General features: G+C 39.2%; 1 protein-coding gene across 6 annotated transcripts in view; it reads right to left on the bottom strand.

Moving 5' to 3' along the window:
- LOC143123479 (uncharacterized) overlaps positions 1-17,887 on the bottom strand; it is a 201,504-nt gene that overhangs the window by 150,202 nt on the left and 33,415 nt on the right. For all 6 annotated transcript variants that reach the window (XM_076284929.1, XM_076284928.1, XM_076284930.1 and 3 more), the window contains exons 3-7: positions 16,488-17,169; positions 11,722-11,837; positions 11,526-11,591; positions 10,393-10,563; positions 9,122-9,255 (exon numbers count right to left, since the gene is read on the bottom strand). In XM_076284929.1, coding sequence (XP_076141044.1) covers positions 9,122-9,255; positions 10,393-10,563; positions 11,526-11,591; positions 11,722-11,837; positions 16,488-17,169 — 1,169 coding nt within the window. The remainder of the gene's footprint in view (positions 1-9,121; positions 9,256-10,392; positions 10,564-11,525; positions 11,592-11,721; positions 11,838-16,487; positions 17,170-17,887) is intronic.

The raw sequence follows: 17,887 nt of genomic DNA, 5'->3' as shown, positions 1-17,887 counted from the left end.
TAGTAGTAAACGAAATTGCTTTCAGATTTGGCATTCTGCAGAAGGGGATGCGTTTCGTGATGAGCCATAGGTCTTCTGTGTTCAACCTTCCGGTTCCTTCTATACAAATACATGGTTTATTCTTATAGACAAAATAAATCTAAACCATTGTGTCTGACTTCATTATTAGTTTTTATGCATACTTTTATGTTGTTGGTGAGAAAGAGAATGTGAATTCTGTCAACATTCTAAATCCCGTTTTCTGCATTTTTTTACACTGATCACTAAATTCATCATAACTTTTGAAAGGTTAAGGATATTCCATTTCAGTTTTTTTTGTTAAATAGCGCACAACTTGCTGAACAAGTCATACACTATATTTTTCTCTATCTTGTAGAGAAATATGATAAAAATCAATTTTTATGTGAATTAAATTACATTTTGACAAATTTTGGATATACATTTGGAGAGGATTTCAAAGACTGTTCATTACTATTACTATATGTATTTTACATCATTTCATAGAACTAATCCTTCCGATTACAATGATATGTATATCCCATTGATGGTATGAAATATACTCAAGAAATACGTTTTTTTGTGTGAGGTCATTCAGCACCAAAAATGGAATGTTCGGCACGGGCACGAAAGGGTTAAACGGACAAAATGATGAACACCTGTGAAAATGTTTTCGTGTTTCCAACAGAATCCAATATGGCAGCCGGTTCGATTGGGGTCAAAGATATTTTAGTTTAACAAGATGAAGCATATCAGGAATCGCCAATGGAAAGACTAAAAGTTAAAATAAATATTTGTGCTACCTACACAACAGGATAATACATGGATTTAAAGGAAAGATCCGGTGTAAAAACAACCTATTAATGGATGATAGCTAGTTCAAACCTTCGTTTGGGGGCAAAATTATGTTAAACGGAGGAGTTTTGAGCTAAATCTTTGTTTGCATTAGCACACTTCTCGCTGTGCAGATCTGGCTGAACACGCCCACTGATTTGACGCTACTGGAACACAAAGGGTTACACTTTACTTGACAGTATCGACATAAGAGTGACATGACACTGTCATGAACATGTCATAAACAAGTGACATTCAGTTTTTGTCATAACAAGTTAGGGTTAGGTTTAGGTTTAGAGTTATGGTTAGGGTTAGGGTTGGGGTTAGGATTAGGGTTAGAGGTTAGGGTTAGGTTTCATGCGTCATGACAATGTCATGTGTTCATGACAGTCACTGCATGAAAAGTGTGATTTCCGTCAGTATGAGGCACTGTACATTGTCATGGAAGTTCAGTTTAATGGCTGTTCGCAGCAGTTTGCAGGCAATGCCGAAAACTGCCATGAATTGTCAGAAATTGACGTGGGCCTTGCTTGGCAGTCGTCCGTCCATGACCCCCCTCCTCCTAATTCTAGGGGAGGCTTTAACATGTAAATGAAAATGCTGTGAGCTAGGGTAGCAGGGGGAGTGAACTGTGCATGCTGGCATGACTGTGGCCTTTGGTCTTCCTTAAACAGTGGATGTGTTAACCACACAACTCCCAGTAATACGCTCAACAGGCAGAAATGATGCTGGGTATGACATGTCTGTTCCCTGCAAGCTCCAATAATGTAACCTGACTTAAAACAGTCGATAGAGTTTAGATTCAGATTTTCCCTTCACACCAACACAATGAGAATTTCAGAGGCAAATAAATGATTGTCTTTATCACTGTCTTCATTCAACAAAAATATATTTTTATTATATTATATATATTATATTTTTGTTGAATGAAAATATATACCTATATATATATATATATATATATTGGCTATTTCCCTGGTAGTAGACTATTTACACAGTCCAAAACATTCTCAGTCTATACGCCACAGCAGGGTCACTTCAATAGTCCAAAGTCCAACCGTTACGCCCCCACACCAGCAGGGGAGACACTTCCTCTAGTGAGCAGTGGTCGCGCTTCCACCAGAACAGCTGATAGGATAAACAACAGTCAGTGTGCGGCGGCAGATTCAGAGAGGAGCATCTCCAAGCCTCGCCTTCCCACAGGCTGCAGCGAGCTGTACTTGGATTCAGCAGAACAGAACGCCCGCGATCGTCGGCGCTCATTCCTTCTAGAAGAGGGGACCTTTAAACGAGCACTTCCCTTTTTGCTTGGAAGAATGGAGAGCGTTGGATCTAGTGCCAGATGAGTGGTTACTTGTCTCGCCAGGAAAATGGACATCTGCTGTCGGGAAATCAAAGCCGCGGTAGCCAGCCGTAGCCTACCAGGGTTCACTCGGAGACACATAGGCGCTACCGGAGCAATGGTAAGATTTAAAGAATACTATGCTTTCATTCTGCTGTAGTCTATAAGGAAATAGATAGGCTACGTTGATAGATACCGATCTTAACTGTACATTTTGTTTTCACAGACTAACTTTGCCTCTTAATGGGGTAGTGACCTCCTCTTTGCTCGGAGCTGTCTGCAAGTCATTGGAGCAATTAGGTAAACTCCAGGTTGCTGTCCATAGAGGCCGGTTGGCTGCTCTGGAGTCGAAAAACTGTGCGGGAGAGACAAACTTTAAGAAGAGAAGACGGGTGCACAATCCCAAGCTTGCGGTAAGAATATGTTCGATGACTGCTAGCTAAGCTAAAAGTAGCCTACCCTAGCCTAAAACTAAAGCTAAGAGTAGCCTAGTAGCCTTGCAAAAGAACAAGTGAGCAGAACCAGCTTTATTAAAGTGTATTTTTTTGTCTTGTCATTTACAGAAACCACGCCGTCTTCACAACTCCGAGACAAATTGCAGGCGCTACGAACCGGAGCAAGGGTAAGATTTAAAGAATATGCTTTCATTCTGCGGTATAAGGAAATAGATATGTATACCATAAGATAGATACCGATCATAACTGTACATTTTGTTTTCACAGACTAATCTTGCCTCATAATGAGGCGGTGACCTCCTATTTGCTCGGAGCAATATCTGCAAGTCCAGATTTACACGATGTTGATAAAGGCGACATTGTGTGTAAGTGACTTTTTTACTGTTTCTCCTTCCTTGTTTAATGTTACTGTTGCGTTTGATTTTTTATTCATACCACTCTCATCACTCGCATTGATAGATGTGTTGTGTCCATACGCATCGCACAGTAGGCCTACTGATTCATTGTTTTTTTTACAGCTGCTGGAAACGAGACAGTGTGCTAGCAGATGACGAGGTGGAACTCTGGAAGTCCGCCACTGTAGACCTCATGTCTGACGAAGAAGATGGCGTTGTTGGCAGGTGGATTGTACGGTCGCCGTCATTTCGTAGGCCGGAGCTCTCTGAACTCTGTGCGAAGCTGCAGTCCCGGTTAGAGGCGACTCCGAAGTACAGAGCCACGCACAATAGGCGTCTGCACAACGGACCTGCCTCGGAAAGAACGCCGCCAGTTACCTACAACCCCGAGGAGGCAAACGGACAGTTCACGGAGTTGTAGTTTTTGGATCATCCTCTACCCGTGTGTGGGCAGATCCTCGCTTTGTATATAGTTGTGTTTGTTTTAATAAAGCTCTTTCTTTGCATAAACATGTTCCTGGCAAATGTTCTTTTCCTCTATAAATTCATTCATGTCCTTGATGGTAGCCTAATAGCCTAATAGTGTAGTAGCCTACATAGGATAACAATGACATGAATATACAGCATAATATAAATAAATAAATAAATAAATAAATAAATAAATAAATAAATAAATGTGTATATATATATATATATATATATATATATATATATATATATATATATATATATATATATATATATATATATATATATATATATATATACAATTATTGGGGTTTACATTTATTATGAGGCAGGGTGATCAATAGTGACAGATCTGCCAACCAATCACGAGTGATTTTACTTTTGTAAAGTTGTGGTTTCATCCAATACTGAGTAAGGAAATTCAAGCCTGGCCTGGCCAGGTGTGGTTTTGCTGCCAATCAGGAGTGATTTTACTTGTTTGAAAGTTGTGGTTTCATCCAATACTGAGTAAGGATATTCAAGCCAGGCCTGGCCATCCGCGGTTTCGCTGCATTCATATGCTAATTAGGGCCATTAGCACTCTGCAAGCTCTCCACATACGTCATTGTTCGGTTCCGACAATTTGTGGCACAGACAAGCGGCGGCAAGCGCGGGTTGCAAATTGTCGTCAACTACCGAAAATGAGGGAGATCTCTGGTCGTTTACGGGGACGAAAATCACATTTTTCATGCAGTGTCATGTCACTCTTATGTCGATACTGTCAAGTAAAGTGTTACCACACAAAGTAAGGCAATGTGCTCCCCTCAGAAACAGCCTTTGTTATAATAATAATAATAATAATAATAATAATAATAATACATTTTATTTACAGCGCCTTTCATGTCACCCAAGGTCACTTCACAAATAAACAAAAAGGTTGTAAAATTATAGTCATCTCAAAAAATTTAATTAAAAGTAAAAGTAAAAGTAAAAATAAAAAAGTAAAAATCAGTCAGTCAGTCCATAAGCCATCTTGAAGAGATATGTTTTAAGTGTGCTTTTAAAGTCAGTAATTGAGTCACAATGTCTCATGTAGTCTGGCAGTGAATTCCACAGCTTGGGGGCTATGTAGCTGAAAGCCCTCTCTCCCTGGGTGCTGAGGTTCACATTAGGGACATGCAGTAGGCCTGCTGAGGAGGATCTCAGTGAGCGGGCAGGAGTGTAGACTTCTAGGAGGTTGAGGTAGGTGGGGGTATAATTGTGTAGGGCCTTGTATGCCAGGAGTAGGACTTTGAAATGTATTCTGTAGGTAACTGGAAGCCAGTGCAGTTGCATCAGTAATGGTGTTACATGACTAGTGGATTTGGAGCCTATGATAATCCTTGCTGCAGAATTCTGAATTAGTTGGGGCCGATGGAGTAGCTTGTTAGGGATTCCGGACAAGATGGAATTACAGTAGTCAAGGACTTCTGCACTCTGCTGGGTGAGCGCTGGGCGAAGCCGTGCAATGTTCCTTAGATGGAAAAAAGCACTTCGAGACATACTGTTTATGTGCGCACTAAATGAAAGTGTGTTGTCCAGTATGACACCAAGGCTCTTGACCTGGTTGGAGCAAGGGATGGTGCTGACATCTATACAAAGGGTGAAAGGTTCCATCTTAGTGGTTGGCTCCAAATCAGCTCTTGCTAAGAGCTCAGTCTTACTGCTATTCAGCTTCAGGTAGTTTTGTGTCATCCACAAGTTTATGTCATGCAGGCAGGCAGTAATTGCAGCTGGAGGAAGAGTGGCAGTGGGTTTTGTAGATAAGTAGAGCTGGGTGTCGTCAGCATAGCAGTGAAATTGAACACCATGTTGCCTGAGGATAGTGCCAAGTGGGAGGAGGTAGATAATAAACAACAGAGGGCCCAACACAGACCCCTGGGGTACCCCTCTTGTCACAGCACTGCTCTCAGACTTGCAGCTCTGTATTTGTACAAACGGTGTCCTTCCAGAGAGATAGGAGGTGAACCACTGGTGAACACTGCCCCGCACTCCGATATTGGCTAAACGTTCCAGGAGAAGATGGTGGGAGATGGTGTCAAAGGCTGCACTGAGATCAAGGAGAATCAGAATGGAAATAAGTCCATCATCAGCTGCACAGAGGAGGTCATTAGTAATCTTAACCATGGCCGTTTCAGTACTGTGCATAGGACGAAATCCAGACTGGAATGCCTCGAAGAGGTCATTGTCCTTCAGGTGATCCTGGAGTTGAGCTGCCACTATCTGAAACATGAAAAGGCAAGTTGGAAATAGGCCTGTAATTGTTGAAGTTGTCAGAATCCAATCCAGGTTTTTTCAGTGTTGGTCTGACAATAGCAGTTTTAAAGGATGGTGGTACAGTGCCAGAGAGAAGAGAAGTGTGAAATATTGATGTAATCATCGGAGCAATAGATGGCAGGCAGCTCTTAACCAGGCATGTTGGAAGAGGGTCCAGCTGACAGGTGGAGGAATTGCACTTTTTGATGAGGCCACAGATGGTACTTTCAGCAGGGAGACTGAATTCACGGAGTTCATTGATGGAAGGTGAGCCCAGAGTGCTCAGTGAGTATGATTGTTTCAACTGAGTAATGGAACATTCTAATTGTTGGTGGATTGCCTCAATTTTGGTATTGAAAAAGTTCAGGAAGGCTGAGCAGCGTTCATCAGAGAGTTCCTGGTGGGTGATGTTATCAGGTGGCTTAAGGAGACCATTAACAGTAGAAAAAAGAGAGCCCTGGTGTTTCCTTGTCCTTCACTGATTATCTTTGCATAGTATGATGTTTGGTAACACTCCAAAATAAGGTGCCATAATAAATAGCAAACTAGTAATTACCTAACCCTTTGTTAATATTTGTTAATTGTTACTAAAATATCTATTTGGCACAAGTTAATAGTTTTTTCATCATTAATTAAATATTAGTTGTTTGCATAAAATCTGTATGTTAATGTTTTAACAAATCTATTAACTAATATTGTATTAATAATACAATATTAGTTAATAGATTTGTTCTATTGTCATATTATGTTAATAGTTAACCAAAAATATATTTAGTTATTTCTTACATCATTTACATGTTAAATGTTTATTTACAAACTGCTAATATAAAAGTTAATGACATATTATTATTTATCTAGCTTTTCTGATTAGCTTTGTGGATAATTTATGGAATTTATGGTTTATAGCTTTATGGTCTTGTGGGGTGTATAAGGCACCCTACTGCCAGCGGTTGGTTGTGTGAGAGTTTGCGCTCCTCTTCTTCTACTCTCATCCTTATTGGATACCTTTGTGGTTGGCTGTCCTGTAATTGGTGACTCTCTGTCTAGTGTTTGAAAGTAGTGTACTCTTTGCCTTTGGAAGTACTATTTGGTTGCTGCTTGAATTTGGTGTAATTCAGGGGAGGGGGGTGTAACAGTTAGAAATGTAGTTTAGTGTTTGTATGTGATTTTCGCCGTAATTAAGCAGCTTTATTGAGATTGGTATTTTGGAGCCCCCTTTGGAGAAACGCTATACTGCAGCTCTGCTGCGTTTTGTCCTTGTATTGTTGCCATAGCCGATCAGAAGCGGTATGCTTTGCATTGCGTAGGTTGACTGTATAAAGCTCTCCCCACTTTGTTTTAATTTTGTAACTATAAAATGTTGTTTAAGTTGAAAACTTTGATATACCACCTGTATTATGTTACTTTACATGTATTGTTAAGATTTGGGTGCAATTCTAGCAATTTAGAGAACGTTTATTAATGTTTTCATTATGACCACGAGTTCATACACACTGAGTCTAACGTGACTAGCTGTAAACTCCGCTAGCAACTTTCCATGCATTCAGTGTAGTTTAGCTTAGTGTGCATGGAAAGTGCAATTCAGTCTAGCAGGAAATGAATGTACATTTAGTTTAGCATTATGTGTATGCATTACCTCCGTATGGTCTACGTCTGTGAGTGTTTAGTGAGTCTCAGAATATTAATAAACTGTCGTTCTGTGCACCTGAACATTCCATGTCGCATGTCTCCCTTGCTAGTAGGGCTGACAGTGATGGTATAGGAATGATGCATGTAATATAGCCCATTCAACTACTTGTTGTTTTGTTTTAACTTTTCCTAAAGGAATAAATGTGATAAGCCAGTTTTGGTCTCAGTCCCTTCACCGTCTGACTAGTTATATATTACTAATATATTAATAAAGTTTAACCAACTTTATTATAAGGGTCCCCCATACTGATAGTTATATATTATTAATATATTAATTAAGCTTAACCAACTTTATTATAAGGGGCTCCACACTGATAGCTATATACTACTGATATATTAATTAAGCTTAACCAACTTTATTATAAGGGTCCCCCATACTGATAGTTATATATTACTAATATATTAATTAAGCTTAACCAACTTTATTATAAGGGGCCCCACGCTTATAGCTATATACTACTAATATATTAATTAAGCTTAAACAACTTTATTGCAAGCGGTTCCGGCGCCGACAACAGTGGCAGGTAGCTCTGTGTTTTTTTCTTGAATTTCCCCTTGGGGATCAATAAAGTATCTATCTATCTATTGTAAGGGTCCTATGGAGAGCGGTTCATATTGGGATAGGCAGAAGCACAGTTTAATAACAATTAGTTAAATAATAATAAGTAATTAACTTTTCTATTAACATATAGTTTGCAAATAAACATTTAACATTTAAATGATGCAAGAAATAACTGTTAATTAGTGCCAAAAAGACATTTAGTTAACTATTAACACATATTAATACAATATTAGTTAATAGATTTGCTAAAACATTAACATACAGATTTTATGCAAACAACTAATATTTAATTAATGATTAAAAAACTATTAACTTGTGCCAAATAGATATGTTAGTAACAATTAACAAATATTAACAAAGGGTTAGGTAATTACTAGTTTGCTATTTATTATGCCACCTTATTATGGAGTGTTACCTGATGTTTTTGCAACACAGAGTGCGTTTTTATACTGATGCAGGTGTTCAGAATACATGTCTTTGTGTACATTAAGACCAGTCTTTTTTGACAGCCGCTCCAGGCGTCGGCCCAAGGATTTCATATGCCGAAGTTCAGGTGTAAACCAAGGAGCGGAGTGCACAAATGAAACAGTTCGCGTCTTCATAGGAGCAAGTCTGTCAAGTGCTGTAGACATGCAGTCATTATAGTGGTCAACTAAATCCCCCAATGAAGTATTAAAAGCAGGGGAGGGATAAGTGGCAATTAGAGAAGTGAGTTCCTCTGGGTCCACCTTTTTAATGTTGCGATATGAAATCACACGCTGAACCTTGGACAGGCAGATGGGTGTCAAACAGTACAGCTTTGTGGTCAGAGATGGGTAGTTCAGCAGTACTGATATTGACATTGATATTGAGTTATAACATCTATGTAAACTTTCACATTTTACAATACTTCGGTTTGTCTGTAGGGACCCCACCCACACTAACCCAGAAGTATAAGGCTATTTTGAGGCTTGTCAGTGGTTTCAAAATGGATTTATTTTGACGTGTCTACATGCCCTATGCTACAGGCTATAAACCATTTTGTTGCTAATGCAAACTTTTAGCTTTAGCTAAAAATGCCTCCATTTAATGTAATTTTGCTAAAATGTTGGTTAAATCCACTCACCTTGACTTGACCAGGGCTTAGTGTAGCTGCCCTTACGAAAACTGGAGTATGTAGTTGTTGATCCACGCTCAAAGATAGGGTCTCGGTCCTCAGAAAGGTTTGGTCCCTTGTTACGAAGTACTTCTACTGTCAAACTACAAGGAGACAGAGGAGTCAGACAGTAATCAAGGTCAGGACTTCCAAATTAGCCGATTTTTGTGTTTTGCTTTCAAATCATACCCTCATGAATTTAATAAAATTTAATACATTTGAACATCTGACCCACAAGTAGGGGTGCACTGAATCCAAGATTTGGTTTGGGATGGCTCTATGATGGGATTCAGATTCTGCTGAATTTCGATTGGCTGTGTTGGGCAAATGCTTGTTTGGCTCTAAGGCTCAGTCTGAACAGTATTAAAATACACTACTAGTAAGTTTTGATTCCAAACACGTCAAAAGTTACAAGCCAAAATGCATTTTGCTAATTGCAGTGACCCCTAGAGGTCAAAGGTCACCAAATTCCTTGAGTGTCCTCCTAATGGGGTCATGAGTCCAAAGTTTGGTTATGATACATGAAAGGGTTGTTGAGATACGAGCTCACTTCCTGTTTGTCGGCTTTGCCACCCATTTTGATTGGCGGCTACGGGCGAATGGTTTTACATATGGCTAAAAAAACACCACATTTGTTAGGCTTGTACTGAAGATGAAATGTATGACCTTTTGTGTTTTGATTAAATACAATATGCCAGCCAAATCAATTATGTTGGTGTCACAAGATGGCCTGTGTCGGTCTAAAGACCTCCCACAGGATTACCAGACAGCACTAGTAAGTTTAAATTTTAAACACATCAACAGCTAGAGACCAAAATATATTTTTGCTAATTGCAGCACCCCCCAGAGGTCAAAGGTCACCAAATGTCTTGAGTGACCCCCATGGGGTCATGAGTCCATGTACTAAATTTGGTTTTAATTAGGGCTGTCAAAATAACTTCTTAATTTCGATTAATTAATTTGAGAAGAAATAACTGATTAAAAAAAAATAGCGCAGATTAATCGATTCCATATGACCCCGAACCGTTCTAGTCCTTAACCATTAGACTGTAAAATGAAGGAGAGAGAAGAAAATGTGCTGCCTAGATCATTGATTGGAACATTTACTTTTAAAAAATGGCCTGATGATGTTGATAAAAATAAAGTGTTGATTAAAATAAAGTCTTCTGCCATGTAAACAGTAAAATGGATGTAAAACAAAATAAAAGTGGAAGCTTTGTGTGACTGAGGTAAATTCTGACCTCTCCTCATCGATGATCAGTGAACCATCCTCTGCTACCTTCACCTGGGGTACCAGCAGTGGTTCGTTGGGCTCAGATTCTGACAAATCTTCCTCATGGGTCTGTTCCTGTTCTTCCACATGATGTTGCGATTGAATCTGCTGTTCCAACTGTGATGGTATCTCCTCTGAGCTGCATATAGAAAAGAGAAGTTTATTCAAACTTTCACAACACTTGATTAAACAAATGATTAAGTACATGAACCTGCAAACTAGTGACTTAACCCATTTGGTGACAAATTTCCGGCATTGCGATTGTTATTGACGACAAAATACACCTCACAAAAAAATATGCTTTTCACAAGCCTGACCACAACATAGCCAATCACAATTCAGAGTAGAAAGCTTTTCTTTGAGATTGGTTGATTCAATATTGATAACCATAAGCAACAAATCAAGGTATTCTCACAAGCTTAGAATGAGTCCTTTATATATATATGTAGAGCGGGGAAGCCGATCTCAGTTTCTGTCATGTTGGCTGCCATATTGATACTGAGGTCAAAAACTGACATACTCCACTGCCTTATGTGTTTTTCACATTTAAGTAGCAGCGTTGCCAGAAGAATAAAACAACAAATCAGTAGCCTTAGCTTGTTTTAGTGGGCTACTGATGGTGGTTGCTAGTTCACGCTAACAAGGATTCTGTGAAATGGGAGATTGCAACATTAGCCTACATGAAAAGGCAAGGAAGACAAATCATGACAGCAGAAAACAAGGTTAAGAGCAAGAACTTGCAGTACGCGAATGACCATTCCATGCCTTGAAAGAAATGCATTTAACATGTATTGTAAATGTGATTACAAACTATTGATCTTTGCCTATGTGCAACATGTGCATAATGTTTCATGTGCCTTGCAGGGTTCATTGCTGTAGCCTTCATAGGCATAGATTGTCAGTTTGAATCGTTGATTGATGTTGACTGAGAGACAATGCACAGTTTACTATTGATCTTCAAAATCAATAGTTTACAACTGAAATATTAATTGAGAACATCACTGTAAGAAAATGCATTTCTTTCAAAAATAAAAACAACAATACATTAAACCTTATTCCCAACTTTTGAACAGTGTACCCATTTTACTTAATTTTACATACACTTCAGAAGGATCTGGTGAAGAAAGAGTGGTTTCATTGCTGTGCTGGTCCTTTTCCTGATATGATCTAAGAGAACACAAGATCAATAATACGTAAATAAAAAATAAAGGGCATGCCTGCTGATTAAAAATCATGAAAAACACATAAATCATTACATTTGTCCAGCTATTTATAATGAGTGGAAGAACAGTCATACTTCATTGGGTTGGTTTTTGGCAGATAGTAAATAAGTTCCCTCATGGTCATCTTGCTGTGGTCTTTCAGAGTCTCATATTGTATCCTTTTTGTTTTCTCCGTTAAGGTCTTCTGGCTCTAGAGGACACAAAATGCCATTTAGATTAGGGTATACAGAAATCCTGAAGTGAAATGCAATACCTTAATACCTGCTCAAAACACATTTAAAACCTCAACACCACAGAGATTTTCACGGGCGAAACCTTTCTTAGCCAAATTTAGTTACTTTAATATATTGGGGTATGCAATTAATTGACTTTGAATTTCAGTTTTTACCCATCTGATCCTATTCAAACGGATTCAATCCTATTTGTATAGACCTCTGAAGTTCGCCTACAAAAAAGCTGTTTTGCCCATATACAGTTCCTATAAAAAGTCTTCAGCCCCATGCTAAAGTTGACTAAAAAGAGGAATAAAATCTAATATTTTGGAAATGGATCTTAAAGGAGAATTCCGGTGTGATATTGACCTAAAGTGTGTTGAAACATGATACCGAGTGTGAACGTATGTCTCATAGCTCACCTCGGCTTGTCCCCTGCACTCAGAAATCTGCCGCTAGTTAGCCAATGCTACCAACAGTGTTTCGTTGTGGTGCCTAAGGAATTTTACCGTTCGACGCCATCTTGAATTTAGTCACGATAAGTCGAGCGACAAGTACGAACGAACAAGTATGATAAGGGGTCAGATTCCAAAAATAATTCCGTGGAAATGCATGGATTCCAGTTGCTGCTACTAAAGGTACTGTCTGTATAAATCGTCTTGTAAATAAACTACCAGTGTCTGGTTTTAAATGTCTAGGCCCTCGGAAGTCTACCAATGAAGTATGGAGCTACTTTGAGCCTCGTAAATGGTGTAAAACAGTGATTTGCATGGCTAGGCCGATGCCCAAGGCACCACAACGAAACACTGTTGGTAGCATTGGCTAACTAGCGCCAGATTTCTGAGTGCAGGGGACAAGCGGAGGTGAGCTATTAGACATACGTTCACACTCGGTATCATGTTTCAAGACACTTTAGGTCAAAATCACACCGGAATTATCCTTTAATGCCTTAATTAAAAAAATGAGGAAAAATCCAACCTTTAAGGACACCAATTTTCTTTGTGAATGAATAATGTATCGTAAATAAATAAATGTTATTAATTAAAATACAGGGTGCATAAGTATTCATTGATAAACAATGATTAAAAGGTTCTAATTAATAGAGGCCATGGCGGTGGAGTGCATTACCTATGATTTTCTCTGTAACAATTGAACCAGCGGATGGCGGGCAGGTGCGGTTTTGAAAATTGGTCAAAAAACGTTGGTGCGGATGGATGATAAGTTTTGCTATGCAGTTACGGTTGAAATAATAGCCCATCCCCGCATCTCTAGTGTGTGTGTGCCTCTCTCTCTCGCTCAGAGGGGAGGGGGAGGCTGAGGGGTCGATCAAGCATGGATTCTAAACTCTGTGGTGGATAGGATCTACAATTAGGTGTTAATTAATATTACTACGCTAGGTCGAAGTACTCCCAAGTGCTATTGCGCCACACATTGTAGTTCTCCTGTTTATTCGCTTGGAAAATCGCCACGTTTCATGTTGTGTGACCTTACACATTTTTATCAACTACTCGTGCAACTGTATTTAAGTAGGGAAAACGTGGATGTTTTTGATTACTGCTATCTTCCTCTCTCTACGGCTACGTCTGAGCCCGCTAGCATAGCAACATTCTAACACATTCGCGCTGCGCACCAGAGCGTTTGAGTGCACGTACCGACACGGGAGAGGTATGACTCAACTCGTGAAAGTTAAGGTAAGAACATATATTACTACTGAATTCCCAACTATTTTTCTTACCTTCTTTTTTTGCTGTGGATGTTATTGAGCTTGTAGAAGTTTAGCTCTTGCGTTCTGAACATCCCGCTGCCATTGCCCGATGTCTGAGTCATATCACTCCATAATCTGTCTCTCTTTTAAAGGCCTATTCCTCGAGTGGTAGGCTACAATGACTGGCTGTTTTAAAATATAACAAATATCGAAACAAAACAACCCAGGCAATCTCTTCTATGAGATGTTTAGGCCTCGTCCAATACCAGTGTTGGGGTCGTTACTAGGGCTGGGACAACGCGTCGACGTAATCGATGACGTCGACGCAAAAAATACGTTGACGCAAAATATGCGCGTCGATTCGTCAAGCATAACGTGTGCTGCTAAATATTTTTAATTTTACACCTTCAGTGTTTCCCATACGTTGACTAATCTGTGGCTGGGCGCCACGAAATCGAAACCGGCCACCACACATTGATGTTCTATGTTGTACTATTTAAATTAAAGATAAGATAAAATGAGAGAATGTCTAATAAGGGTAAACTTACTCACGCAGCCTTTCCTCGCCCGCCCGCTCTCTCTCGTAACGACCCCGCTGCTCCTCCTCTGCATGTACATTTAACAAAATATTCACGATTGTTGTTGCCACATAGAAGCACTGCATAGAACAGGCTAAATTGCTATTAAATCCGCTTAGCATCGTGACCATGCTGCGCAAATTTGTTCAAAACTGCTGCATTAAAGTTAACTCTGCTAAGGTCTTATCACAACATAGTACATTGAGGAGACTAAACTAAGTTAAGTTATGCAATCAAGCAGTATCTCAAAGCTAATGTTAGAAAACTGTTTGGATGTCAAGTTTAGCATGCTTACTTACAGCTGCTTGTCAATTTCGTTCCTCATGCAGGGCTCATTTTATTGACTCTGAATGTTTGCAAAATCCCGATGTAAATGGAAAAGTGTTTACCAAGACTTAAAAGTGCTTGTCCCAAGGAGAAGTAGGCTACGAACCGTTATTTGAACTAACTACGTTATGAATTGCATCCACACATCAGCAGCCTTTTAACTATGTTAATGTTAATTGCAAGGATTCCCTCACGAACATCTTAAAGTGACAGGCACTCAATTAGACCTATACACTACTGAACTTTATTGAATGCTACCTCTGACTAAGAATGCATTACTTTGCACTTGTATAGTCTTTTATTTTGGAATCTTAAGAGCAATAAACATATATTGCAATGTTAAAGAATTCATGTTTTTTTCATTCAGATATGTAAATCACTGTATAACATGTATTAGTCAATTAATGTGGAGATAATCGAATCGAAATGGACTGAAAATGAATCGTTAGATTAATCGATGCATCGAAAAAATAATCGCTAGATTAATCGTTTAAAAAATAATCGTTTATCCCAGCCCTAGTCGTTACTCAAAAAAAGTTATGAGTTACAAGTTAGCTCCTTCTTTAAATTGTTATGAAATTACTTAACTCATTAGTCATTTTAGAAAGTAACTTGCTACTCGTTACTTTACTTGTGAGTTGGTCTCTATAACCAGGGTGCAATATTCAAAGAGTTAGGATAGCCTACATTATTAATATTCGCAAATTTCAGGTTTGGCAGCCTAGGCCTACTTTCACGCCGAACAGCCTAGGCCTATATTAATTTGTCACCTTGATAAATTTACATTTTGTTTAGTTTTATTTTACCGTTATGTGTGTGTGCTTTAACATCAGTAAAGCTTTGGGCATTATTCAGCATGTTGTTCTTCCATCGGAAATGACTCCTCTACATTTGCTGCCTGCATCCTTTCTGTTTTTGTTGTTTAGAAAACATTTTATACTATGGCCTTGAAGTCTTGACTTAACACATTAGATAAACATTGTTTGCTGTTAACCCGCTTCAAATAGCCTACAGATTCTTGCGTGCGTGCATTCTCATTCTCTCTCCAAAATGTGCCCGTTCTGTAGGCTGGCAAAGTGCGTATTTCTGATGCATAAAGCTGAATAAACAAATGTGTTTATTGAAAAATATAAATAACCTACTGTGAAGCAGTCAATTTGCTATGTTTACAGTGCAGTCAAAAGTTGGAAGTATAGGGCAAATGAATTTACGAACCAGAACGTGGGCCATACAGTTTGCCATTAAAAACATCCGCTAGATAGTTAAATCGCCAACAACATTGTTTTTTTGTTTTTTGCAGAAGCCTACACTAGGCTACAGATTATTTCTTAAAAGTTATTTCTCCACTTCTGGCTCATTTATCAAACAGGTGCTTTCTCTTCGCAAATTAAGCTACAGGTTCGGTAGAGGCGTTTGAATAGGATAAATTAGCGTTATGCAATTGACAACGTTGTGATAAGTAGGCTATACTAACTTTGCAAAGTTAACTTAATGCATACATTTTAAACAAACTTGTGTAGACTACACCGCGCCAGTTGTAGTCTGCAACAGTGCTTGCACAAGCTGTTTTGATTTGCGTATAGGTGCGGGATGGAACCAACCTGTTTGAGGGATAGCAGTGCGGGAAAAGATTGCGTGCTCTACCCTGCGCACTAATAATGTATTTAGGCTAATCTATATTTTAAATAGACTGTGTCTACTGTGTGCTGCTATGGAAACAATAAGTCAATATATTAGAGATATTGTGAGATGGACGTTCAACCGCCACCCGCCCGAATTTAATTAAAATATTATTTTTCTTCACATCATCCGCCCGATCCGCAGTTTATCCGCGGAGTCCGCGGCTGTAACCGCCAACCGTGCATCTCTAACACACACACACACACACTGCAGATCCTTTACATGCAATAACTTTCAATTGAAGCAGGTGGAAATCTACATAACACACTTAAGTAGAATTGATATAGTATAAGTATACTCTTTGATCCCGTGAGGGAAATTAGTAATATAGTACTCACCCGCTCCTTATAAATCTCTAGCTTCAGCAGTTCCCGCAGTTTTTGAGCTTTCCCCAACCGGATTCGATCAGCAGGGTCATTTAGGCCTTGTGGTCGCATAGCAGACGAGTCCTTATTAGTCCATTTGTAATTATCTTTCTCTGAGGTCAGAGTTATGTCTTGCTCGGAGGAAACTGTTGGTTCAACCTCTGAAACCTTAGAACCATCTATACCTAAAAAGGAATCTGGCTGTAGACTTGACACCTTCAGTGCCCTCTCTTCCTCAGTATTTGACTCCAGAATCTCTTTGTTTTCTTTGTTAAGAGACATTATATCTGGCTGCTGCTGGATATGGATGTCCTCTCTATGCCTTAATCTGCACTGTTTAGGATCAGCAGTGGAGCTCTGTCGGACCTTAGGCTTCTGTGGGGCTTTGTAGTTTGCCTTCGCTTGCACAAAGGCTGTTGATGGAGTGGTTTCATCTGTGTTGATGGTAATTCTGGGGAGGGAGGATTTGACTGAGGTTGAATGCTTATGTGAAGAGAGAGTGCATCTGTTAGAAGGAGATTGAGGGGAGGTGGTTTTGTCATGTGTAATTTCTGTAAAAGAGGCAGAATAATGTGGCTCGGACAGGCTGACACTGGATGGTTCTTCCTTCCACTGAGGTCCCGAGAATTGCTTTCTGCTTTGAGATACATCAATCCTGCAAAATAATTAATTTAATGGTAAGTATCACAATATTGAGTGCATTGTGCTTAACTGCCTATTCAACCCAGGCCTCGGCCTCACCGCAGAGAGTAAAAACAGTTTTAGAAGAATTTTCTTCTAAAGCCTCCCTGTTCTAGGCCGATAACGGCACAGATAATAATATAACAATATGGGGGGCACTGAAGGAAAAGGCCCAAAAGGAAAAAGCCCAAAAACTATACTTTAAAAAAAGAAACAATTTAATGAACGCAGGACAATGCAGTGGCATAAATAATAACAATTTGGCCAACAACTACTTGTCGTGTATGGCAGCCTGATACAGCAGCTGTCCCTCTTTTTAACTATAACTACAGACGTGTTTCAGCTTAGTGCCTTCCTCAGTGTGCTCAAGTGAATGAACGATACAACCTCACTTATATATCCACACCCTCACATACACCCACACAATCAATCAATGATGATACAGTGTCAATCCATACAATAATTCAATTAAAACAGTCAATCACTTCTTAGTTTCAACACGTTATGAACAGAATTCATCATACACAGGCCAATTAAATCAATAACAGCTTTACAAAAAACATGTGAAAGACAGATCTTCATTCATACCATTAGGTATACATGTATTCAAATTAATTATGTACCAAGCCTCCCTCTGTAGAAAGCGGTTCTCACAATCTCCTCCTCTATTAGGCCGACTGACTGTTTCCAGG

This window comes from Alosa pseudoharengus, unplaced genomic scaffold (assembly GCF_046254945.1).
Source record: "Alosa pseudoharengus isolate Yale_2024_CS ecotype anadromous, Long Island Sound unplaced genomic scaffold, YU_APseudo_1.1 YU_APseudo_1.1_scf_14, whole genome shotgun sequence".
Classification (NCBI taxonomy): Eukaryota; Metazoa; Chordata; class Actinopteri; order Clupeiformes; family Clupeidae; genus Alosa; species Alosa pseudoharengus.
Note: the sequence above shows the minus strand (reverse complement) of the source record. Positions and strands in the feature narration are given on the sequence as shown.